Source organism: Thermobia domestica, chromosome 9 (assembly GCF_964235325.1).
Source record: "Thermobia domestica chromosome 9, izTheDome1.hap1.1, whole genome shotgun sequence".
NCBI classification, from domain to species: Eukaryota; Metazoa; Arthropoda; class Insecta; order Zygentoma; family Lepismatidae; genus Thermobia; species Thermobia domestica.
The window spans coordinates 112,344,584-112,371,358 of NC_137462.1; the positions used below are offsets into that span (position 1 = coordinate 112,344,584).

Sequence of the window (26,775 nt, forward strand, 5' to 3'; positions counted from 1 at the left end):
AGGCGTCCAGTGCGCCCGTTGTTATGGAAACCGCAGCCACTGCCCAAGCGAAGAATCAATTCTTCCGGACGAACTTCTCCATTCTTTTCTTTAGCCTTCACCATCTCTCGAAAACTTCTTTTGTTACTCTTGCGGAAAGGCCAAATGCCCAGAGAAAGAGAGAAAGAGGGGGGAGAGGGAAGGATTATTATTTATATATATGTGTGCGAGTATGCAGCAATCACGTATGAATGTTAGTAGGGGGACAAAACAGACTTTCCCCCCTTCTTTTTCTTATTAGATTTCTTTTTGTGAAAGGAAATGTTTCACTTCTCATTAAACCGTCCGGAATTTTCTTGTCATGTAAGAAAATAATCGTCCATAGATGATTTTGTTAATGTTCTTCCCTTATAATCGGCAGTTCTGTGGTTCGTATCTCACAACTGGTCATCATGCTAAAGTTTTCCGTAGGTTTCCGTTCACCAGGCAAATGCTTGTAGAGTACAAAGTTTCGTTCGCTCTCACTATAATTTTAATGATTCTAATATTTTTGTGCACGTTAAATTTTACACATTTAACTCTTCCCCTACTTCCAATAATAATAATAATAATAATAATAATAATAATAATAATAATAATAATAATAATAATAATAATAATAATAATAATAATAATAATAATAATACCATTATCTTTATTTTACTTATAATAGATCTACTTATTATCAACTTAAAAGTGTATTACTTTAAACGCACTTTTTTTTTTCAAGTTGCTGTTGAACAAATAAACATATAAGTTTAACTTTGCGCTCGTTTAACTCTTGGTCGCGTGACTGGAGTCTAGCATCCCTTTTCAGTAAGTAGGTATATGAGACGTGAATCTACAGTTTAATGTTCGAACTACCTAAATGTGTATAAGTTTCAAGGCTTACCCACCGGGAATCGAAACGAGGGTCCAGTGCACAAAAGGTGAGCTCTCTAGCCACTAGACCAGCACAAAGCCTCATTTAACTCTTAATAACTTTTTTTTTCGCTTTCGACCCAGATAAAAGCGTTTATCTATGTCTAATGAATATAGTAAATAAAACTTTATTTTGTATATACGATTTCAATGCCTGTATAGAAAAGTAGCTTCAATTTGACAACGGTGGCAAATCAAATTTACTAAATGTTTTAACTATGGTATAATTGATTTAGTTTTATTTTTTTTTTTAATTGAAGTCCTTATACAATACCGAGTCTACTAAGGACGGGACCTGTTAGTAAAGTGAGTTCCGAGCTCCGAATTAGGCCTGCATCCGGGACTTGAATCCGATGCAGTTGGCGGTTAGCTTAGTTATATAACCATACCACTGATAATGACTCTGGATTAATAGAAATTGAGAAAGAGTTAATAACATGTGAATGCGCTTAGTAATATGAATAGGAACAGAAATCGGGAAACTATCAAGTAACTAAAGTAGCAGCTACTGGGTAATAAGATATGAAATACTTAAATAATTACAAGTGAGTTTAATAATGGTGTCCCTTAAAAAAAATCATCTAAAACTGTCGATTGAGTAAATTACAGATCATCAAATTTAATCTAAGGCGTTGAAAGTCGTATTATAGTGGGTCAATTTATACGAAAGTAATGACAAAATCATTACAGAAACACCATTTTTGAACGTGTCTTAAAAAAATACAATGTTCCAAACAAGTAAACACGTAGGTAAAGATTTTCCTATTGCACAGAATACAAATTTTGATGTTATTTTCATCAGAAGAGTAAATAATCACTTGTGGGAAAGAGAAATCTTAAAATAAAATAACTTTTTCAAACACAGATTCCATCACATTCACATAAGCTGTAATCCAACCATTTTACACTTAACCTTATCCATATTCTGGACCGTGATTCCGTAATAGAAGGGAGAGCACTACAAAGCCACTGAAACTAAATATGATTTTGGAAAAAGACATGAGAACACGTACTATACATAGCTGTAAGTACAAGGGGCATACTTTAACACTGTCTTCCCACCTCTCTTGCTAACAACCACCCACAATTTACCGCGCCATTTGAGGCTAACAGCGGCGGAAAAATAAAGACACGATCTATAGAATACGATATAACAACGTGATGTAAACGTCGTTGATGATAACAATGATTACACGCATTTAACTTATGGATGTTAACAAGGCGTGAATTGAAATATGTACTCGAGCAATCATTGCCAACCTGTACTCCTGTTTTTCCGCTAAGGCGTCGAAGCGTGCCTCGTTGTGCAAAGGAAAAGCTTCACTTAATATGCTGGATGGCCAGTCCTCTTATACAAGTACCTTTATATCCGCAGAGGAAAAAGATTTATTAGGCAGATAATTTTGCGCTTTTTTTTTTACCTCTCTCTCTCTCTTTTTCTTCCTGCAACTTTGGTTAAGTTCTTGTTGCATTGTCGCTTCAATATATAGGTATTTCTCGCTCTTTCTCTGTAAAATACGGCGATGTTTTCACGTACTTTTAGCATTCTTGGAAGAAAACTTGTGTATCCAATTCGTGATTTAACGGAGTTCCTATACCAGACATATGCTTACATATATTTAAATAACTACCTGTCATGCATACTATACAATGTTAAAAGGTTATTTATTTTTTTTTTCGTACTAGAATATTCCCAGATACATATGTACTACCAGAATTGGAAATTTATTTTCTGATTTGAGTTTTGTTGACTTTGTTAATATGGATCTGTTTTTGGGACAGTAATCTTAAGATTTTTTTTTCTCTAGAGCTCTACTTTGGATTCAATCTTTACATGCAGGAGACTCGTATACTACTTTCGTAAAATATTAGGTTGAAGATTCATGTCTCATAAAACTTTGTTCTGATGAAGGAACGTGTGCTTCGAAAATAACAATAAATCAATCTGTACGTTCCGCTTCATGTATGCCTTTAAACTGATATGACCTGGTATGATTTAATGATCGATACCACTCATTTTATCATCGCGATATCTGCAGGGTAAAGTGTGTTTTTAAGATTTTAAGTGAACTTACCTACCTTTTCTTTCGGCACACTAGATCACGGTAGTGTCTTCAAGAGAGATTCACCATGTTTTTTTTCTATAGTGTGATTTGTCCTTCCTACTGGTCTATTGGCTAGCATTTGCGTCTTTGGTGTAAGTGGTTCCGGGTTTAGTGGCAGAGTATTGAACGAATTTCGGTCGGATTTCACCTTAAATTTGTAGATCCACATTTCATACAACTTTGCTTTTGAAAACGGGCCTTAAATGTCAACAAATAAACAGCTATAAGCTGTATAAGGCAGGACCGTAACTAGGGGATAGCTAGGGGGCTGAGCTCTTCTGCAACCATCATTAGTTCCCATGAAACTTTCAGTCCTTTTTTGATATGCACGCAAACATGTAAATGCAAAAACTTACGTTAGCCCCTCCCTCCGAAAGAACATGGTCTCGGTTTCCCCTGATTTACTGTTCTGGCTACGGGTCTGGTGTGGGGTTAATTACGGAACAAGAGTTAAGACTCTCTCATCTCGAAAAGGTTTAAAAGTGCCTCAGAAAGTGTATCTGTTCCGTTTAAAAGAGCTTTTTCTCATATTGTCTCTTGGCCAATCCGAGGAGAGTGATCTGAAACACGTCGAAGCAGGAGCGTCATTTCAGACTTTGTTTTGGGGGGGGGGGGAAGAACCCTTGATATAAGTAAAATTTCGCGTTTTTCACTGATTTACTACTATTCTATTGATAAAATTTATATAAATCTCAAACTCAAGGGGGGGCAATTGCCCCTCTCTGCCCCCCTTAAAATACGCCCCTGCGTCGAAGCCTTACAGAAGTATATTACAATGAACATTGGCATTTGGTGCATAAGGAATAATAATAAAAACTCATGGATTATTTAATCTTGCTTTGCATAGTCCAAGAATATTAAGATCTATTAATCTTGATCTTACATAAAGCGTGCTGTTGAACCGTTGCATCTTGCCGTTACGAATGATGTGAGAGGAATTAACAGAAGACCTTGGGCAGAATAGAACTTGCGTCAAAACACTTCCTCTTAATTAGTCAGTGAACAATACACAATAAGTATAAATGCCAGGGGATAAACGAACGCTGTACAAAAATCAAAGAGGACAAGACGAGTTCAACCGCCTACAACCTAATTCTACGGTAAATGAGTCAACATCTGTTAGACATGTCTTTTTGGTTAGGTGCTGCGTAAGTCATCCCATTCAATTCCATTGTCATAATTTCTGGACTGGCTTATTAACGATAATACTGTACTGTGCTAATCTGTAGCGGACTGCTTTTCGAATCCTGTTTGCATTCAGATTTGTGGTAGATATAGCTTGAGCTCATATGTTTCCTAGTTGTACCATCGTTTCCTTAACATTCAGCTAATCGTTACATCACTCATTCGTTTGAATTTATTGTTATGATCACGCAAGTTGGTCTTGCAAGACTGTAATATTAGTCCTGTGCGTCCGTTACTCCACAAAACTCTTGAACAAAAGCGAATTTTTAGTTCTGTTTTTTTAAGATAGATAGAGTGTTTGTATTGATCGAGTTCCTTAACAGAGTCCACCCGTTAACATCTTAACAGGTAACAGTGACTTTAACTGTGACTCCAATATATATATATATATATATATATATATATATATATATATATATATATATATATATAATTGTAGAATGCTAGGAGTTACATATCCCGCCGTAAGATTGCAATAACCAACCTGCAGCGAATGGCATTTACCAGATGAAATTGAAACTTCTAGGCGTGATCCCCTTTACTGTTTTAGCAGAGTTCATTATCTCCAATAACGGAAATTACATAACCGCGTTGGCGAAGTGAAAAATTAATTTTACTTTCCAATTGCCTGATAATGATCCTAGAATAATACCGAAATTCTATTTGTGTATTGGGAATCGAATCCAGCCCTGCAACATCAAGATCAAATCCAAGTTTTATGATGCTTGAAATGAAATCTATAGTTTTACTTCCGACATTTAGCTGTACTCTATAGCCAGTGGCTCCTATTTTCGTATAATTTTCGGGGGGGGGGGGTGTCAGATATATAAGATTTGTTGTCAGATATCGTCTCCTAGAAATGAATGAGAACTTTAATACAAATACTCAATCACTTTTTACGGTGGTCCTGGCACCCTCGGCACCCCTGGATCAACGCCCATGCCGCTAGGCTAAAAATGGCGGATGATTAATGAAAGTAAATGATTATATGAAAAAACTGGTGGAATGAAGATGTTGGAGGAAACTAGAGAATCAGGAGAAAAGTTATCGATTATTGTCAAAATAAATTAGATTTCTTTTAAAAAAAAATTCTCCACTTATAATGAAGACCATTAATAATGAACAAACCCAGCCTCAAACTCATAAGTTGAAACATCTGTATACTTTAAATATTAACACAAACTGAATTCTTAATAATTTGCTGAGCTTTGAGGAATAAGTATGCATCGTTCTGTAATAAAACTTTTTGTCATTGAAAAATTATTCAATCTACTGTATCAGCAATTGACTATGCATTTAGGAAGGTACATAATTATTTTGCTTCTGATTGCTTATCAGGATGAATTGATTATTTATGTAACACTTGGTGCTGGAAATGACTTAAGGAGAGAAAAAGGGAATATATTGCATATGTATAAAAAGAAACCGCAATAAGAGATATAGACATGTAAAAAAAACAAGGTAGGGGGGTCAGAATGAAGAACCTATTCAATTCTTTTAGCAAAATGAAAGATAGTTTATTAAAAACAAAGACTATATAGCTTAATTGCTGAATATATAGTCAGCTCTCATTTCTTAAGCAGACATTGGAACAGAATGGGTTTCTAATTAGGTTGTCAACCTGTTTCCTTCCCCTTTCAAATATTTAAGTGAAACAAAAAACGATACAGTATATATATATATATATATATATATAAATGTTGATATATCTTTTGGTGGTTTGCCCAAAGGGTTCTGTTACCGTACGTCGGCTCATCGAAAGACTTCAGAAAAAGATCCTTATCTTTAATCTCTTTGACGGCTACGGCTTGATTGTTGCTGTTGTACGCCTGCTCTACGCTCTTGTACTCAGCTCACTCAAAACATGGAAGAGGTACCATCTGCTTGCTCACTGCTCTTCGTATAACCAAACCGAACTAGTCTTTTTATATATATATATACAATATAATGGGGTCCATCCGATGACGAAGAAGAAGCCCACTTTTAAAAACCCGCGCACACGACGTGAAGGGAACAAAGGGGTTCTCTTGACAGCTAACCTGATGTGTGCTTAAATCCCATTAGTCCATGTCTCTCACACATCATTTGCATAAAATGAAAAAAAAAAAAAATGCCAAATATATATAAACTGTACAGAGAGAGATGTCTTAACTGAAAGACAATAAAGAAAATATTTTTCTTTATCTGATTTTCTTACTGCTGTTTAGTCAGATAGATGTTTGATATCATGATTAAATTTTCCTCCTTTCGTGTGTTGTCAGGTAAGCCCTCAATTGTATCAACACGTAATAATAGTGCTTACTAGGGCATAAAATGTGAATTAATTCAGCGTGAAAATTCTGAAGTTCCGTTGGTAAATGATTGGTTGTCTTCTTTAGGCTAATTATTTTTTGTATTGTTATTTTCTGTTTTTATTTCTTATTTCCATTAAGCATCTTTGAAGTTGTAATGGGGAAAAAACGTATATTTAGAACCTCATATAATATAGCCCACGAAAGTTAGTGATCACTAGATCGTTTCTTATCTGATATATAGTAAGCAGTGATATGGGCTTCTTTTGGCCTTGTGACAGTAATGCAAATTTTCTGTAAAACTGTATTTTAAGCACTATTTTTTGGGATTGATCAGTAGTTTTTTTAAATTTATAATAGGCTTCTTTTAAAAAATTAAATGAAATAGAATAAGAAAAATGCCTTTAATGTCTACACTACTTATGAAGTTGTTACATTTTCTTCTTTCAGCGGAGGCTGAGGTGGTGCAGGACATTTTAACATGTGGTGTGTGTCAGAAGCCATTTGCTCTAGCGGACATTGTGAAGTTTATCCAGCATAAAGTGTTGAACTGTAACAAAGAGAATTACTCTTTGGGATTTGCAGACAATGATGGCAACACGGACAGTGATGATAGCGGTGCTTTGCCTCTCAGTGTTAACACACGACGGCCGAGCATCTCGGCGCCTATCAACAGCAAAAAGACGCCGGCGCCCCCACCAGCAACTACTGCCATGGTGGACAAGGTGGATGAGCGTCTCTGCACACCGCCCCCACCCTCATCTAGGACGCCTCCTTTTTCCCCGATGAGGGATTCATCGCACTTGGATGACCGGAACGCGGTTCCCAAACATGAAACCCCCACCAAGGAGGAGCCGGATATCAAACCGCCCCGAATCAAACAAGAGAGGATAGACCATGATGAAAGGAAACCCATGGCTGATGCCGAGTCCAACACGACCAATTCAGGTAAGTGTATAATTAATTATCTTAATTTTAATATTATGATACAAGATTTTGAAAATTAAGTTAGTTATGTTTACAAAATATGTTCGTAACCTTTTTTTTTTTTTTTTTTTTTTTCAAATAGACATTATTAGCCAGAATAGACTCTGATTTCGTAAATAGGTGATTCCTTGAAGAAGCTACATCCAAAATTCATGATTGAAATATAACAAAGAAATATCCTTTTTATTTTTGCAGCAAAGACAGTAGACCCAACAGTGGAAAATGTTTAGCTGACCATCTGCCAACATTGTCCCCACATAATAATTGGTCACTTTGCCGAGCGTTTGACAACATAATCCCTACAAAACCAGTAACATTGAGATTGCGGGTGTGAGGTTAAAACTGTTGCATCAGTGATGACATGTTCTTGCTTGGCTAGCATATACTTCAAACTACGTTTGGGCCAACGTATTTTTTCATCTTTATATTTTCCAATTCCCAACTATGTCGACCATAGCCTATATAGAGCGTACCAAGAATAGCGCTACGGTAGGAAGTATATTCATGTTAGTGAATGTATAATAAATGGAGAAAATCTCTTCATAAAACGTGACTCCGAATTGGGTAAGAGCACTAACATAAAACTAACCTGTGGGACGCTTACGCCTTAATATCCAGTTCTAGACAACACTAGATACTTTAGTACTATCACTATTTAGTACTATAGTATTTAGTACTAGATTTGTGGTTAAAATTGTGTATATCTGACATACCCGTGTAATTATAAGCATTCTGGACTCTTCACGTATAGATAAAAGTATTCAATTTCTTTCTCTTAACAACTCGTGAGGTAAAAGAACTTATTTATAACGTCTTTGTCAATCAATCTCTCCAACTCTTATTCATCGCTATCTGTCTTAAACAATTCTCTTCCACGTTACTCCATCGTGCTTCTTCATTTCGTCACACTTCCTTGTATGAAGACGCTTCTTTGGTCACTTTTTGTCTCTTGGGATCTAGTCAAGAATTGCTTTTGTCCATCGACAAATAATTTCGTATCCACCCACCGCTATTTCAATTCCTTTATTTTCATGATTATATTCGTCTCATCTTTCTGGTCCACGTGATATACGGAAGATACTTACCTGGTTAGCATACATCTTTTCGTACTTTGTTATGTAGTCTGCAACCGGTGGAGGTCTCATTTTGTTTGTGTTCGTGTCTTCAATTAATATGTCAACTTAAGCAGAGTACTTCCATATAATATGCACAAATATGTATGAATGTGTATTGGCACTTTGATATATTACATAAAAGGTAGTGCGTTTTGTGTCCATTGAGCAATAGACTTCACCCAAGAAGTGTCAACATAGAATTTTAAGTTATAGGTTGCTACCTTGAGATTATTTGGGAAGGGGACATAATTTTTGTTTTCATTAAAATGGGACAATCAAGCTGAAAAATGATAAATTTGAGAAAAATATTGATAAATTTGGGAGTGGGTTATGCCTTCTTATGGAGGATGGGCACTCTTGTTATTCACTCAAACCAGCAGTACATTGGAGATCTTGAAGTGAATAATGAAGAAGTACGACAGTGATATATGATCGTTAATAAGATCTACCAAGTAAACAGTACCAACATTTTTGCTCGAGGAGGCTTTTTCGCTGCACTATGGACAGTTCTTATTGGAATAAAATTACCATAAACAGTAGACCTACTGATACACCGTTTCTCATCCCATCCCACGTAGAAATTTTTGAACTTTATGGTTATTTGTTACATTAACCATGAAAATGTGAATGAATCGCACATCTTTAGTATAAGCATTGCATACAATAGCTGCACAACGTTGTGTGTTTTCGAAACTCCAATAAATATTGTGGCGACGTTGTAACCATAGTCGTGTCTGTTTGACCAATTACTAATTAACAAGTTGCAATGAATACTATTGATATTTTCTTAATAATAATAATAATAATAAGATTGTAGCCGAATGTATCCCTAAAGAAATTATGAGTATTATATTCTATTTAACGTATATAAACCACGGCTGTCATGCACGAGACATAATAATAAACATATTCGAGAAGGTGCAACTCGTTTGTATCACACAAGACACGATCACTTGTGTTGTTGCTTCTATCAGTTGTGGCTAAATGGTCCTGAGAAGCTTAGTTGACGTCGTGCAAATTCGGCTGAAAATATTGACCTTTTAATTTAGTTAGTACTGTAATATCCGTTGCCCTGAAAAAATGGAAGAAAAAAAGAAAAAAGAAACGTACGATAGAATAAATTAATACCGGTTAGCTATAAGTAGATTTACAAAAATAACCTAAATATATTTTCTGAAAATCATATTTTATTCTTGGCTGAAATTTTCTCTACTCTTTCCAACCTGTATTTTTTTTTCAAAGTAACAATTTTATTGCAGAACGCATACGAGTTTTTTTTTTTTTTTTTAAGTGAGTTAGTGTAAATCTTGAAACACTTCTTCTTGAACGGAAAGAGATAATAATAATACATTACATTTAAGATTAATGATTTCATTCGTAATGATACTTAACTGTTTTTTGTTTTTTTAAAAAAGGAGGGAGAACGAAACCTATTATGCATTTGTCCCACTTAAATACTGTAAAAAGAAAGAATTATTTCATAATTTTGCTCTATTTCGATTTACACGAGGAAGAGAGTTATTGTAGCATTAAGGAATTTAAAAAAAAAAAAAAAGTGTCACATACGTTTAAAGAAATTTTAAAACCGAAGGCATTACTTTTGTATAAACGAAATTAAAACATCTTAATAATATAGTATTTAACTTTTTTTTTTCAAAAAAGCCCCCTGGTGGCTATTGTCACAGGTGCAACTTCATTTACAAATTGTGTATATATGTGTGTATGTATTATATATGTGTGTGCAACTTTGTTCTTATTCATTTTTAACGTCATTTCCTTTACATCTGGTTGTATAAATCATTTTTACCTTAACAAAGTCCTCACATCTGACACTTATCCAATCTTCCAATTTTTCCTAATAAAACTAATGATAATGGAGGAATTAAAAAATAAAAGAAAAGAAAAGAAATATCCATCTCCCCCTCTTCTTCCTTTGTCCTAGCTCCAGTTACATGCTCGGTCTTTCTTAAGTAAAGTATTATTTTGTCTTTTATATTTTTCCGGTTTTGCTTCTCTTCTTTTTTTCTCCTTTCTTTCTTAAAAAAATTTGATTCGCTTTTGTTTCAGCTCTCGTTGTTGTTGTTGTATGCATTTTTTTCTTCTTTTGGTATATTGTTATTGTCATGGTGCAGCAGCTTCCCTTTTTAGCCTTAATCATGCCTAACAGGTCTTGGTACTTCTGCATACCAATCACCTGCCTGCTTTTTTAACCTTGCGGCTACAGTTTATATAGTTAAGTGTAACTCCTGTTTGGAGGCGCTGCAGGCGTTACATGCTAATTGGTTCGACTACCCATTTTTCTTTCTTTTACTTTCTTTTTGGGATGCGGTATGCAGGACATGGTCCTAAGAGAGATTACCGTGGGTATATCATATTACCTGGGAAAGCAACTTGATCTCATTACAGTGTATCTCAGGTAGCCTAGCATATTCTTTCTTATAATTGATTAACTGTTTATTCTTCCTTTGCCGTGGCGTCATTTAGCCTGTGTTTCTTTTGTGAAAGTGTAATATCCACTTTGGCTAGCAATCTATAACTCTGGATATCGATCTACTCAATTAGTTATAATATTAGGTTATTTCCGACAGGTCATCAGGCTTAATTTCCTGCTGTTGAATAGTTTCTTCTTAATTTTTTTTAATATCGAGATTATTTTAGTTCGCAATTACCGTTTCGCTTCATTTCTTTTAATACGAGTTATAAGCCTACTATGAATTACTTTTGACCTTTCCGAATCAGTGTTTCATTTATAGAACATGCCGCCAAAATGTATTTTTCCACAATAACTTGAAAAGATTAAAAAAAAAAAAAAAAAATCTCATCACAGACTGGGAAGGTATACCTTATTTGTTCAAACACTCACCTAATTTGATACAATGGACACTTTTAAAAGTAGTAGTTCCAGACACTTTGTGCACAAACCTATAACGGGTGGATGCAGAAAGTATGGGACACAAATTTACTTGAGTTATTACGGCCTTACACAGTGCCGCGGTAATGAAGGACAGAATCTGGGATCCGAACTATGGATCTGCACTTGAATCCGATGCAGTCACTGGACGCACAGACCATGATGCAAGGTCGAATCTTAATAACGTTATAGTCCTTTCTTCACCTCAGTATCTCGCTTCCAAGATATCTGAACTTTCTTGACTACATTACCAGCCCCCGCAGATGAATTCATTATCGAGAACCATGCTAGATGAGATTCATTTTGCCTGAAATATGTCGCATGATTCTCATGATAAAGTGGTAGTGTGTTATGGAATAATTATAGAATATGCAATATTGATATCGTTTTGTGTAACAGCTTCTCATTTGTTTTTAGATGATGAAAAATCTGGAACCAATACAACGTATAAATGCGGGTAATCATTTAAGAAGTAAGAGAGGAGCTTTATAAGAACTGAAAAATTCGTCACTTCTGCGTTGCAAGTAAGAAACCTTGTTCCAAATGAACATTTACTGTCCTTCTGTACTGGCTTAGTTCCCACATAGCATTTCAGGAATGTATTTTTATTCCAAAGCAAGAAAGAAAAAAAAAAACTCCTCTTGTATTACAGAAGGAAGTTCATCAGAGGAACAAGGCAAGAAGATATCACTGAAATGATCACAGGAAAGTTTTTTTTTTTTTTTTTTTAATGAGGTTGATACCTCAATGATCAATAAAAATGCTAAAGTAGTAATTGTTCTCATTCCTTCGTAGCAAAAGAAAGAAAAAAAAAGTACTTATACTTCCGTATTGCAGATTCGTGTTAAGAGATTTCTTGCGAAAGGACAGTTTTGGAGCAAGAATTTGTTTATAAATCATGTTTGTAGCAGAGGCGTGAGAGATATAAAAAGGATACATAAATAAACAGACAAATAAGATGAGAAACAACTCCAGCGTGAGAATATCTCTCTCCTTTTTTAAAAAAATCTTTTTTTCTTATTTTGGCCCTTTTTTTATAAGTAGTTAAGTAAAAATCTTTAGCAACGGCTTTAAAAGTGACTTTCTTCTACTACATGTTGCTCATAGGTTGTATTAATTTCTCTCTCATTTGACCAGCTTGGCGGTACTGTTCGTGTGTTTCACTATCTATTGTTTCCAGATTTATTGCATGAAGATAATCATCTTTAAAATCTTTGTTTTTATCTTCCCTTTTGGCTCCTCCTCTCCTCTTGACTGTCCGCTTCTGCTTGTTGTCTGCTCTTTCTCTCTCTCTTTCACAACATCTTTTTATCTCGTCTGATGTTTAACACTGTTAAATCGACAAATCATTAAGCAAAATCGCTATATCATGATTTTTGTTTTCTGTAACAAGCGTGATTCTTTGGGAGAACAAGATAGTTGCCGATTGCTGTGCTCTCCGCTGAACTGAAAGCTTGGTATTGTTCGTTCTGATTTTACGTAAGAGTAGTGGTTGATCTTTAATTTGTATGTATTTAATGGGTAACATGTGGATATTAAGATATTTACAAGTTTGTAGTCAAGTAACAAACAAACATTTGAACGAACTACTGTGCATATCCACTCCTGCACCCTCTTAACGGCGTAACGATCACAAGACAGGCATTGAAATTGTTTCATATGAAACCTAAGCATATTCTGACATACAAAACTTAATTGAAAATGTGTGCTATAGTGTTTCTTGTCTACGTTAGTTTTCAACCCATTAACATCACATTTAGCAGAAATATGAGGTGCCATCTCTAGAAATAATCCATAAATAATAACTTACCATAGATATTAGTGGCCACCATTCCTCAAAGTTGTCTATACATGTTACAGGAGGTTTCCCCCCCTCTTGAAATGCTATGTGGAAGTAATTTTTAGAATATTTGGAATTTGTTGAGTACTCCTTCGATTCTTACTGAATATCCACAATGAAGTGATAACGTTACCCAGTAACATTGCATTTTATTTATTTTTTCATCTATAAAATTATTAGTGGCCCATTTTTAAAAAAAATCACCGCGGCGTTCAAATTTCGTTTAAACTTTGGGAATTTGGAGAAATTGGCAAAAGTCAAATTCGGCGAATGTGAGGGTGGGAGGGTACCATAAGAAGCATTATTGTAATTTGCACAACTGCACCGGATACAAAAAACTCCGGTCGTGCCTGTCTGTCCTTCATAACATCAATGTTGCACAAGAAAAACACAAAAATTGAAACTCAAATTCAAGTATTCCAACATGTAATTAGACCCCTATACTTACACATGTCTATTTATAATGCATTCTATTAGTGGTTGCTAGGAATGAGATATTTGTAGGCTCGTATGTTAGTTAGCCTAGTGGCACTGAAAATTTCGTCCACGATTGGTCATTCGGAAAAATCAAATGTTATTCATTCTATTTCAAGCATAGGCCACTATTTCAATTATGTCTTTTGATCGTGCAATTGATCCCAGATGAAGTGCGAATATTTTGACTGGATAATTGATCTACAACATCCATTCAACACTAGACATTGAAAGTACAAGATTCTTGTAGTGGACAAAGAGTATGTTGTTTTTTTGAAATGTGTGTTTTAATGTTTGGACGTTTTCTCTCTCTCTCTCGCCCACCCAAATGATCCTCAAGGTTGATGATAAACACCGGACGCACCCAAAATGTGTCTGAGAACAGCAGGGGTCTTTCCTCTCTGTAGACGGTATTGTTTTAGTCGTTGGATATGCAGATCCACCTACCTACAGTACCTATCTCCCAATGAATGATTCGCGGAAGAAACGCCTGTTACTGCCGACTAACGAACATTCAAACTCCATCCTTTCTCCTAAAGATTATTTATTCTTTTGTTTTGTATCTGAAGCAGTGACGGCTTTGTAGGGAACTCATATCGGTATATATATATATATATATATATATATATATATATATATATATATATATATATATATATATATATATATATATATATATTGTTTGAAACTAAGGGATTAAAAAAAAACTTTCCTAATGTACCAATTTTTGATGGCTATTCTCAACAGCAGCCACTGATCTGAAGTGGCGTAAAAAGTCGTATATCAGAACATCGTGTAAGAAAACCGATTATGTAAATAACTATTGGATCTTTATAGAGATTTGGCACTGGCGTTAATAAGAAGTTTAATTTTTAAATATACCTAGGCTGCGCTCTCTGTGAAAACAGGACAGTACTTGTTGAACGTGTGGATATTAAGAGAAATCATTTTTACAGTTATTTTACTGAGTGTGAAGTCATGTATATTTTGCTTCGTGAAAAGCCTAACGTATGTTCGCCGTCTACTGTCGCGATTCTGTCTTCAGTGCTCAGTGGAAGCCTCTGAGGTTTGAATCCGACGAATCCAACCATTCAGCTCGTGAAGCATAAAACGAATAGAATACGACGATTGGAGATTTTGACGTCTGAGGAACAGGAATTGGACGTGTGGTGACTAAGAAAGTTGACGCGATTCAAACAGAGAAACACTAGAACGAAATTGTTGTCTAGCGAACAGGTACTGGACACAAGTTTGAGTTGTAGAGAAGTTTCGAAAAAAAAAAAAAAAAAAAAACGAACTTTTACCATGAAGTTTCTCTTTTTCAATCATTCATTCCGTTTGCTTCTATCTTAAACCCAATCACATTCCAAAGAAAACAAATGGGTCAATAACTTTTCAGATCGACTGATATCAATTACTGTAGCATATATTGAGCATTACGCAAGTATCAAAAGCTGATTGTGAATGACATAGGCGCTACAATACTGCTTTTTAAAAACAGTACTAGGTATATAACAGGTACAGTATGCTTAACCTGGGGCTAGATTGACTTTTCTTCCTTCAACATCTTGAATTCAGATTATCCCAGCTCGCGACGTGTGGACTTTGTGGTGGACAAACACCGTGCTCGTGAGTTTTCTCGGGGTTCTCGTATTTCCTCCCACTTTCTTCATTTCACTCATTTCTCATTATCACCGTCTCCTTTAGCCTAACCGGCATCACAGTGGGACGTTAAACTTAACGATTTCATTTCATTTCATTTTTTTTTTTTTAAATTCAGATGTAGCCAGATACAAACCATTGTGAACAATAGAAACAATGACAAAATGAACCTGATATTTTATTTTCTGTCTTCAGGGCCAATTCGAACGAGGAGGTAAAGAAAGAAGTAAGACAACAAAAAGAAAAAAAGTTTCTGTGGAGATTGGACTGGAGATTCACTTTATTGTATATTTCTGTTTTGTTTTCTTTCTTATTTATCGGCTGAAAACGGTGTTAACGGTCGAAAACTTTTAATTTAATTCTCGAATTAGGTACTTAGCAACTCAACACAAAAAGAATAATTTATCTTCTTAATAATGGTCATCCTCGATTGTCTTAATATAGTTCTCTCAAGATATTCATGCATGAATAGTTCTTTTTTGGGCGAAGTTTTGCTTTTCCTTTCCCATATTTTGTAAGTAAGCAAGCATCCCTCAATGAACAATACAAGATAAACTTCCATCTTACGCAAATGTATTGTTGAAAGCAGTTTCAGTTTCTTCATCTTTCTTTACAAGGCCTCACATTACGATTTTAGTGACGAATCTTGTCTAAGAGACGTACGTAGCTGCAATAATGTAGTCTTCAGTAAAATTAACGAATGTGGTTTGAACTATCTTGAAAGTGGAGAGGAAAAGACATTCAACATATATAATTTTTCAAAGATTAAAATCGCAGACCTCGGACATCAAACATAGGTTTAGTAGTCAAATACGAGCATAATTAAGTAACTGTCTGAACTAGTCTTGATTTCTCTTTCTCTTGCTTTGTGTGACCTGTACGGAGAGAGAGAGAGAGAGAGAATATCCTTAAAAGCACATTCCCTTAACAACCGCATTCGTTGTTGATGAGTTATCCAGTCGGAGACCAAAGGCGTACTGCTGAACGTAAACCACCGTCTTTTGAATTCATGCGAGAAATTGAGGGATTTACTTTGGATCTTAGCTGTGGTCAGAGCTTGATGTAAACTCAAGACGAATTCGCGAGGTAAGTTTGACCAACGTCAGGTCTCCAAGGGAATTGGAGGATGGATGAAAACGAAGCAGTTTCGACTTTTCTCTTCTCTTCCTCCTCCTTTACTCCCCCCCCCTCCATTTTCCCAAGCCATGTCCAGTGTTTTTGTGGTTGCTTGTCTTCTTGCTCTTGCATCGTCCGTCTTTGCTGCTGTAAACTATCTTGACGCTTCGTTCTGCCTTAAGTCGGGTCAATGACTAATCTGGAACTCGGGCAAAACGGGTTTCTAAGTGGTTTTAGAAGCAAAATGGTTTGGCTAAAGGAGTTAGATTTTAGTCTTAAAAAAAAACTGTAGGGTGGAGGGGGAGCTGTTATCTCAAAGTGGAAGTAAAGGATCCAAAACTTGCGGGAGGATCGAGGTAATTACGAATAATTGAATGTTGAGCGTTGGAGGGGGAACTGCGTGGCACCCTTTTCAGATAGTTGTGGTTCAAGTATTAGTAAACAGGATGGTTATCGGGTCGAGTCAGGTCGAAAATGCTTTGTCAGCCAAGTGCTACGTACTGTATATTGCAGTGGAAGAAAATCACAACTCATCCCCATTTGTTCCCTATTTGCCTAAACAGATAGATTCAAGGGAGATGGACAGCGAAAAGCCAGTGTGGTCATTTCCCTAAATCCACACCTCGTAATTTACTTAAGCAGGTGTAGTCAGTCGGGAGCATTGTTGTGCCTCGCTGGGCTGTATAAGAAAGATGCTTTGTTTCGCTAGGCTTCCTGCTGCAACGAACTTTTTTTTTTTTTTTTTTTTTCATCGCGGGAAGACGAAAAGCTCTGCAAGGATCAAAAACTACGAGTGAACAACACAGAAACACAGTAACATTTCTAATTGCTATGAACTGTTATTGGAAGCTAATTAGTAGGTTATGACCACGTTAAGTCCACGCATTATGTGCACAATTCTTTCTTTCCTTACATTATTTATACCTTTATGAAAGCGAAATCGAAATATGTCAGATTCGACTTCAGCAAATGATAACTACAATGGAATAGAATGATAAAAGAAAATATTGTAGTATTAATTTCAACTCCCGAAAACGTCCCGGGTACTAGTTTCTCCGTAATGGACGTGATTATAAATATCACAATAATCCTACAGGCATTAACATTTGTTGATCTTACGAAAACTGATACACATAGTGGATGATACCAGGAATATGTTTTTACGCAAATGAACGATCATTACTTGGACACCCAAAGGATATTTGTTATATTTTGAGACAATCTTAGGACACTTCTAGAACGTCGGAAGTATTCGAGGACACGCTTACCTTTAGTGGAAATATCCCTGGTTCGATCCCAGGCCATTGAATTTGTGGTGGATAACATTGTGTCTATGGATTTTCTCGGTATTTCCTCCCACATTGTCATTCCATCAATTATTTCATTATTCGTTTCTTTTAGCCTAAGGGGCTTAACGTAGGGCGTTAAAGTAAAAATCTCACTGCATGTCAAAAGTGCTTTCTAAGAGGATCAATAGAATAATGAGGCATTCTGAATATTCATGTAAGAAATTTTAGAAATGTTTATAGCACATTCTACAAATACTAAGGAATAATAGTAACAATAATACTTCACAGAAAATATTTTGAAAAAGTGTCTATTTGATGGATTTTGGAAAATAAAGTGGAAAAAAGTCAGACGTTAATTCGAATCTTAACTCTCTCAAAACGATGGTAAAGAAATACCTAGGTAATTGTGTGAGATTGTTAAGAAAACACTAGAAAATGTCAATAACAGAAGGCAGAACGGGAAATGAGAATCCGAGTTATGCAAGGCGTTTAAATGAGAGTGACAAAAGAGATAGACGGGGAAAAAAGAAGAACGAGAGAGAAAAATAGATAGAAATAAGAGGTAAAAGAATTAAGAGTAGAAATAAAAAGAAGACATAAATGAGGTGGGTAATGAATAGATAGGAAATGAGCCGATTTGTTCGTAAGTCGGGAGTTTGTAATTGTTAGTCGTTGCGGAATGAAGTTGAGATTTGGAGCGGAATGGAAACAAAGAACAAAAGAGAAATGGAGACCAACAGATATGAGAGAGAGAGAGAAAAGGGAAAAGTGGACACTCAAAGACGAAGACGATGAAGAGTTTTTAAAAGGGGGCGTGGCTAAGCAATTTTCAAAACTATGGTCGGTAGCATTTGGGGAAAAGGTGAAGATGAAACTGGAAGTGAGGGGTAGGAGAAGCTTGGTTCATTGGGAAAGCAGGAAATGATCAAGTAATGTAGTTAGTTAGCGTTCGTGTTGGAGACAGATGGACCCATTCGCTTAAAGTAATGCAGAAAATTGTTTTGAAAAGCAAACGCGAAGGAATAAAATGACATGATAGCTTGTAGAGTACGTGCATTGTATTTTGTTACAAACCACAAGCACTTTATTGACCATATTCACTAATCTATGCAATATATTTTAGTAACATTACCAAGTTTGGCCTACATGTTTATGATAACAAAATCCACTTCATAATTCACCTGCACGTCCATTGTCCCTCATATACGCACCTACATGTAAAAGGTGGGTAGTCGTACTACTACTTTTACCCCTTGCCGGTGATCTAATGGATAACGCGTGCCCTTGGTATACGTGGTCCCTACTTCGATTCCTGGTGTGATAATATTGAAATTTGAATGTGTTATGGTGATTCAGATTTCATTTAAACTCTAGGTCCACGTCTCATTTAACCTCAGTGTTGAAAAGAGATGCTGAACTTTAGTATGCAAACAAGTAAACAAACAAACAAGCAAGTAAGAAAAAAGACAGCAAGTACGCAAGCAAGTAAGCGAGCAAGTAAGAAAGAATGATAACAAGTACGCAAGCAAGCAAAGTAAGCGAGCAACTGAACGAACGAACAAATAACAGATTTTAAAAATAATTCAATCTTGTACAGAGTCCCAAGTTTTGTTTCGTTTATTACCTGTTTTGTTTGTAACTGAATGGTTAGAGCCGCATACCTTTCGTTCACATTGTCTTGAGGTCAATTCTTGGCGACGGAATACATAGAATATTCAGTGTTGATCCACCATTCGTGAAATATCAAACATCGGTCCAGAAATCCAGATGTAGATAATAGGAGTTGGAAGTCTACACACTTACCACATAATTCTAATTTTATCAGTTAACTGTCGACTGACCATAGTTTGTCTTGAGCTATGCAGATGGGCAGTGAGTTTTTTTTTTTTTAAGTTTTTTTTTTGTACTAATGTTATGAAGGAGAGTATTGAAAATCACAACATCCACATATTCAACTAGATTTTGGACCACAAAAAATGTTCCAGAGATGAACTATTGAACTTCTTGCCACTGTGTTATAATGACACTCTCTTAAAATTCGTAAGGGTCATTGACGAGGTTTAATAAATAGCCTTGCTAGTGTATTTAGTCTCATAACATACAAAATAAAAAGTCCACAGGAGACAGTACCACAAGGATCCATGTTTTGCCCCATACTCTTCATTACTATGCAAATGGCATAGAATTATACCTGAAATGCCAATTATGATATATACGAAACACTGTTAAGATATGCTTCATATATGTATACTGCATTACAATTTTAATTTAACACTGTTCGAGACTTTAAGTAACTCTAGGCGTCTTGAAAATGAGTAAATCATTAACAACAGAAACATCGGAAACGATATAAACAAAGTTTCACGTATATAGTCAAAATGAAGTTCTGGTGATGAATGTGTATGAACTGTAAAGAATTACGTGTGTGAGAGAGCAATCTTATCGATAGGGATACATCACTTACTATAGTATGTGCTTCTTACTATCAAAGAAGAGTAAATGCTCCTGGATATATATGAGCATGTATGTATGTGTAAGGGTGAGAGGGAGAGAAAGAGAGCGACAGAAAGAGGACGAAGGGTTTGAGAAGCAGTAGCAGTTTAATTACTGGCGTTGGCAAGGGTTTGACATGGACCAGGAGGAGAGTCCCCCTCGCCACTTCAAAGTAGATTGTCAAACAGTCTCTGTACTTACTTCTTTCCCCCGTTGCGAGAAAGGGGTCGGTCGGCCTGCTTTCAAAAAGCCCTAGTAAAGCTTGGTGATTGTCGAGGACCTCGAAAACAGTGTGACCACGGGTTTGTCCGCAACGAGGTAACTTCGTACGGGATAGGGTCAATCGGCGCGGAAACACAAACTTCAATTCCACGGCAGAACATCGTTGGGTGTGGATGTAATGTATACGACGCGAAAGAAAAGAAAGAGAGTCCTTTTTCAGAAAAGGATTTTTTTTTTAAAGACACTCCGTTTACTTAGATGTGGTGGCATGTCATCGTCAATTGTAAACAGCGCTACACAAAAGAGTGGATGCAGAGTTACAGGGGTTGAATCTCTTAGTGACGTGAGTAGAAAGGCGATATTTTAACTTTTTTTTTGTTATTTTGAAGAGCACAAAATTTAAGGCATACAAATATACTGTGTTCGTTTCTGTAGCTTGGTCAAATATGGTAAAAAAAAAAAAACCCTGCAAATATATCTATATTAGTAAACTAAAGATAAATTTGTTCAATGAACATTACTAGGTTCTCCCAGTTCAGGAGTTTGTGTTTAGGCTTATATTTTAGGCTTACGTAGATGGAAATATAAACTAAACAAAAACTTGCCACAGTTTCAGAGTGCTATCACTGTATTCACCCACACGGTAGGATGGAATGAGATTTAGGATAATGTTGGAGTGGAAAATGTTCATTGCTGGGTACCAAAATTAATTGTCATTGTTGGATTCGGAGGACAGTTTATTCTACTTCGTTTGATAAAATTTTCGTATAATGCTTCTGCATATACTTACTTCAAGTTTTCACATAATCTTGTACAAGCTAACAAATGATCATCTCGTTTTTAAAAGACTCACATTTGGAAAATTGTATCTAAAAGAAAATAATAAGAAAGACCCCTACTTCCATCTCCTGTTTGGGATATTCTTGTTTCAAAAGAGTGAACCAGTTTGCTTGGGTTCCTATCCCAGTTACTAGAAGAAATATAGGTCTTGATTTCTGAGGTTTGCTTAAGATGTTCAACCTTATCTTGTACAAAGTGCATTACTAATGTCAAATGGGCTTCTGCTTTTTACTTCTCCCAGTCATTTCCCCCTAATTTGTTAAGGGAAGTCATGTGTTGATGTGGAAACGTTAGGTTTCTAGCACCGAACGGAGATTATGAACTGTTTAAACTCTTTTTCAAAATGCACCGAAAAGATTCTCAATTAGAGTCTTTTGGTTAGTTTTTTTAGTATTGAAAGTCCTTCCTCAATTTCTTAAACCCGACGTTGGATGGATGGGTAGCAGCAGAAGTCCTAAACTGTATAGGACCTCAAATGCGCGAGTCGTCTTAACAATCAACATGCAGAAATCCTAAAAAAATCATCTATTGCGAAAGTCCTAAAAATCAGATGCACAAGTTTTAGAGTGCAGTGTCCTAAAAATGATGATAATGTACAAGTTTTAAAGTACAGAAGTTCTAAACTACAGATTGATTTAGGGCTTGTACTCGGTTTTTAGGACTTAGGCTGAGCGTCATACCCGGTATGGACACAAGTACTAACAGGATTCGAACCCTTCCTGTGGTGTTTAGAAACAAGTAGAGTGGTTTTAAGAGTAAATCGTATAATAGTAGCACAAGACTAAGATGAATGAAAGAGAGAAGAGTCCTGTGCCCGAAGGGAGAAGAAAGAAGAATGGATAAACGGATCTACTAATTGAGTGGCCAAACCCGCTCAGCTGGTCTCCTAAATCAAGCGTCTTGCAATTGGTGAGGCAAAAATTTGTCTGCAGCCGGTCTCCCACCACCAAAAAACGTGTTCAGCTTTTCTTTTTCTATTCTATTTTTTTAAGTTTCCCTTTTTTCTTTCTTTCTTTCTTTCGTCTTGTTCGTTTCCATAAGGACATAGTCTTCAATGACCTTGTCGGTGAAAATGAAAAGGAAGTACCGAAGAAATCAGTGAAAGGAAATCCAACATCTTGTCTTTCCGCCATCTCTCAAAGCCTTTCAATACGATTCGTTCTTTTTTATTATTTTGTCTTTTTTTCTATTTAATATTAAATTTAAAAAAAGAAGAACATCCTTTTTCGCTCGACAACTATAGTTGAAGTTCCGAAGTATGTCGTAGTTCTTTTCTGGTAAGATTGGTTAGTAGTTGTCAAATGGGTGGTCCTCCACATCGTAGATGGGTTAGCTAGTATATCAAAGGGCTTTACTTTGTAACGAGCCGACGTCATTGGTCCACTTGTTTCTTGTGTACAACATATTTTTTTTTTTTTTTAACAAACTAACTCTCTTCCAAATATTTTCAAGAATTATTCTCTTTTTGGTCTTTTCTTGCTTTATTTTCTCCTTGATTCAACTAAAGAACTTTAAGAATATGTAATTTCTTTATTTATAAATTAACTTCTTCCACATTTTGGAAACATTTAAAATCTCATTCTGTGAGTAACCGGTTTTTTGATGGCTAATATGCATTACTCTTAGCTCAGCGATTGAGAAGTACCGCAAGTTGGAACCCTGTTTAATTTGGCAATTATGGCTGAAGTTATTATTACTACACGTCCTAATATGATAGTACCTGTCTTCATCATATACAGTACATCATTCCTCAAGAGATGAAGGAAAACTTTTTTTTTTTTTAAATTTTATCTCTTCGTGTGCATGACTGATTGATTAAACTATGGTTTAACATACAGTGTGGAATCCAAACTTCACTTATTCTCTTACTATTGAGATGGAACTCACATTCTCGAACCAAACTCGAATTCGAACAGAAATCGCATCCAAGAGCAGTGCACATATTATGTACTTGTCGACTTGAAAATGGTAACAATATTTTATAAAATAGCTTCGAACGTCATTCAGATACATTGGGGTAATAGAAAATGTGAAGTGACCTAGTATGGATCCAGGTTAGATTTTTGTGTTTGAAGATCTTCACCCATTTTCTTTCCCACATTTCAATAGTAAATTTCAGTAGCTTATTGTTACAAGTACAAATATGTGTGGCCAAAACGTAAATTTCGTGGCAATGGGAGAGTTACGATAAAAAAAAAAAGACAAATTGATTAAATATTTGCCATTTTTATGGCTCCAAACGAGACAATTAAGATAGAAGTTTCATGACGAGTTTCGAGACAGGTTTTGGGCTATAGTTATCAACAAAATCGGTAATAGCTTAGAAACTGTGTGCTTGAGTGAAATTGTCTGCGCACTTGAATAAACGTGGTAACACGTTTTACAAGCTACTACCTTTCTAATTATTCTTCGACTACAGGATAAACATAGTAACAATGTTTTACAAACTCTATCGTTCTGTGCACTCTTCAATTGCAGGATAAAGTGGTAACACTGTTTTACAAGCTACTATCGCTCTGTGTTCTCTTTAAACTCCAAGAATAAACGCGCTAAAACTGTTTTACAAACTACTATCATTCTGTGTGGTCTTCAATTACAGGATAAACGTGGTAACACTGTTTTACAAGTTACTTCTTTTAGTCACTCTTGTTACCCTTCATCTACAGGATAAAACATAGTAACACTGTTTTACAAATTACTACCACTCTTTTTACCCTTCAACTACATTATAAACGTAGGAACACATGTTTTTCAAGCTACTATCGCTCTGTGAACCTTTTGAACTACAGGATAGAACGTAGTAACCCTGTTTTTCAAGCTATTTCGCTCTATGTATCCTTCAACTACAGGATAAAGGCGATAACACTGTTTTACAAGTTACTACCACTCATACTCTTCTGCAACACTGTTAGCTGGAGATCGAAAATATGTAGTCATTCACTTAATACCTGTATAAGTACTACAACAACTATCTACGATGGAAATTCTGAATTAGAAACTTTCTAGTATATTAACTTCGGACGTCGTTATATTCGAACGTGGCGTTGTTCTGAATCTTCCTTAGTAAAAAGTCGGAATAAAACTGTGTATTTTAACTAACTTTTAAAAAAAAAAATATATATATATATAAGGCTAAATTAATCAAAAATGTGACTAGAAACCAGATAATTTGATTTCAATTCCATGAAATTACCTTCTTCTCGGATAAGTGTAAGTTTCTAATAGGCATCTGTAATAGAAGTGTTTGTATTCATATTCCTTGGTCACGGTTGTATAACATGACATATTATTATTAGCGTTTCTTTGTGTCATTTCCAAATAGCTTAATTACTAAACTAGCATGGATGGCTTCGAGATATTAGATAATGAAATGTGAGGAAAAAAGATTTTTCTGGTTGTATATATATATATATATATATATATATATTTTAAAAGTAATTTTGCAGTACCTTTTTTCCCATTTTAAACACGGTCACATTAGCATGTAGAGTTTATATAATAGGATACATTGGGAGAAAGATACCAATAGGGCTGTTAATGTGTATTCTCGGTATATTCATTGTTTAATACCAATAACACAGCCCATTATTTTTGGTGCCAACAGAGAAAGATTGGCTTATTGGCATCGCTTGAAGGTACAGCTTGTGTAATTGGAATACCAATTAAATTAGTGTGTGTAGAAGATGTATCATGTTCATCATATAATCACATATTGTCAGTCATTTGGTTGGTCGGTGTTGCCTCTAGGATAGAGGCTTCAATATACATATACTATATGTACATATATTTTGTCTGTTCCTTCCTTTTTTTCCTAGGTCTTCCATTACATTAGTACAAAAGGTAAATGAAAAACGTTAAGCTTGGTCAATTAACTTCTTTGTCGGTGCTAATACTTTTTCGCGTGTGCGAAAGAGAGACAGAGAGAGAAGAAAAACAGAAAGTTTTACTCTTTTTCTTTCACAATTTCTGTATTTATCGACCAACTCTTTATTTTACTCCGCCCTCCAAAAACAGAGATGAGGATAACTTTGCATGATTCTTATTTCAATTCTAACTGGCCTGGACCAATTTACCTGCCAACAGTTTGGGGGAGACGGAGGGGGAAGGACGTTCTACATAACTGTGATTATCGGATAGACCTTTTTAAAAAAAATGTTCTACTATTCACATTAAGCGTATAATGAGATTCTCAATTTACCTTAACGAGAATGTGCATATGAATTTATTTCAATGTATATTATTATGTCTTTACGATTTACAAAAGTCTCAAAAAGTTTCTGATTTTTTTTCGATGGGCCCTTGTATATATATATATTACACTAACCAATATTTATAAAATTTGGAATTCCAGTCATGTATTCTAGCTTTCTTTTAAAGATCCAGTTTCTTTTTTTTCGTTTAATTTCTTTTCTAATATGTTGTTTGTATTTCTCCCGAATGTTTTATTATCATTAATATGCATTTACCTCGTCTTCGTTTGTTGTACAGACAGATTGAAACATTTTTTTGTGTGTGTGTGTTTTAACGTCGCAATACTCTGCGTAAAATCAAGAAATTATTCACTGAAAACGTCTCATAAAACACATGGAATGCACAATGCACTTAGAAATAGTAGTAGATATGTGTGAAACTGCTCGTTTTTTTTTTTTTTAATGTTAATGTTCATTATTATTGTTTGTTTGCTTGGTTTATAGTATTTACGTACTCTGCTACTGAATGTCACAGCAGTTAATAATATCCTGTTCCATGTAATCGATTTGGGCTCTTGTGTCAAGTTTAATTTTCTCATCCAGCGTCGAGGCTATGTAAGACATGAGCCTACTTCTTAAACGTGGTGTCCAAATGACATGAGCTCCCATCGAGAATGGAACCCAGATCTTCTGCAACAAAAATGTATTCTGTAACCATTTAATAGCGAGGAAGTTCTGCTCTTTGAATTCCCACTTCATGTTTTCTGTATTGCTAAAGTAATTCCAGAAAGATGAGGGATGTCCAGCCTGCAAGCTTCAGTTCTTGATATCATCCAATAGTTTGCATGGTGATAGAACGAGACATTTTATTAAGGATGTCTAATCAGAAATGTTACCGATTTCTCATTGCAAAATTAACAAAATTACGATCTCCTTGGAAGCCCAATTTTATTCTATATCTATCTCGAGTTTCCTGGAATTTTCAGCTCTTATTAACTTTTTTTTTTTTTTTTTTTTTTTTTATCTTTCTCGTAGAGGTTGAAAGAAAAAAAAAAAGCCCTTATACTTTTTGATTGATGTGTAATATATTCTAACACATGTTGAAAATGCCAGTAA

The 26,775-nt window shown here is 35.4% G+C and overlaps 1 protein-coding gene across 1 annotated transcript in view; it reads left to right on the forward strand.

Moving 5' to 3' along the window:
• The window catches only part of Cph (BCL11 transcription factor chronophage), a 291,173-nt gene that overhangs the window by 194,122 nt on the left and 70,276 nt on the right, over positions 1–26,775 (forward strand). The window contains exon 2 of the mRNA XM_081771713.1: positions 6,971–7,468. Within this exon, the coding sequence (XP_081627839.1) occupies positions 6,971–7,468 (498 nt within the window). The remainder of the gene's footprint in view (positions 1–6,970; positions 7,469–26,775) is intronic.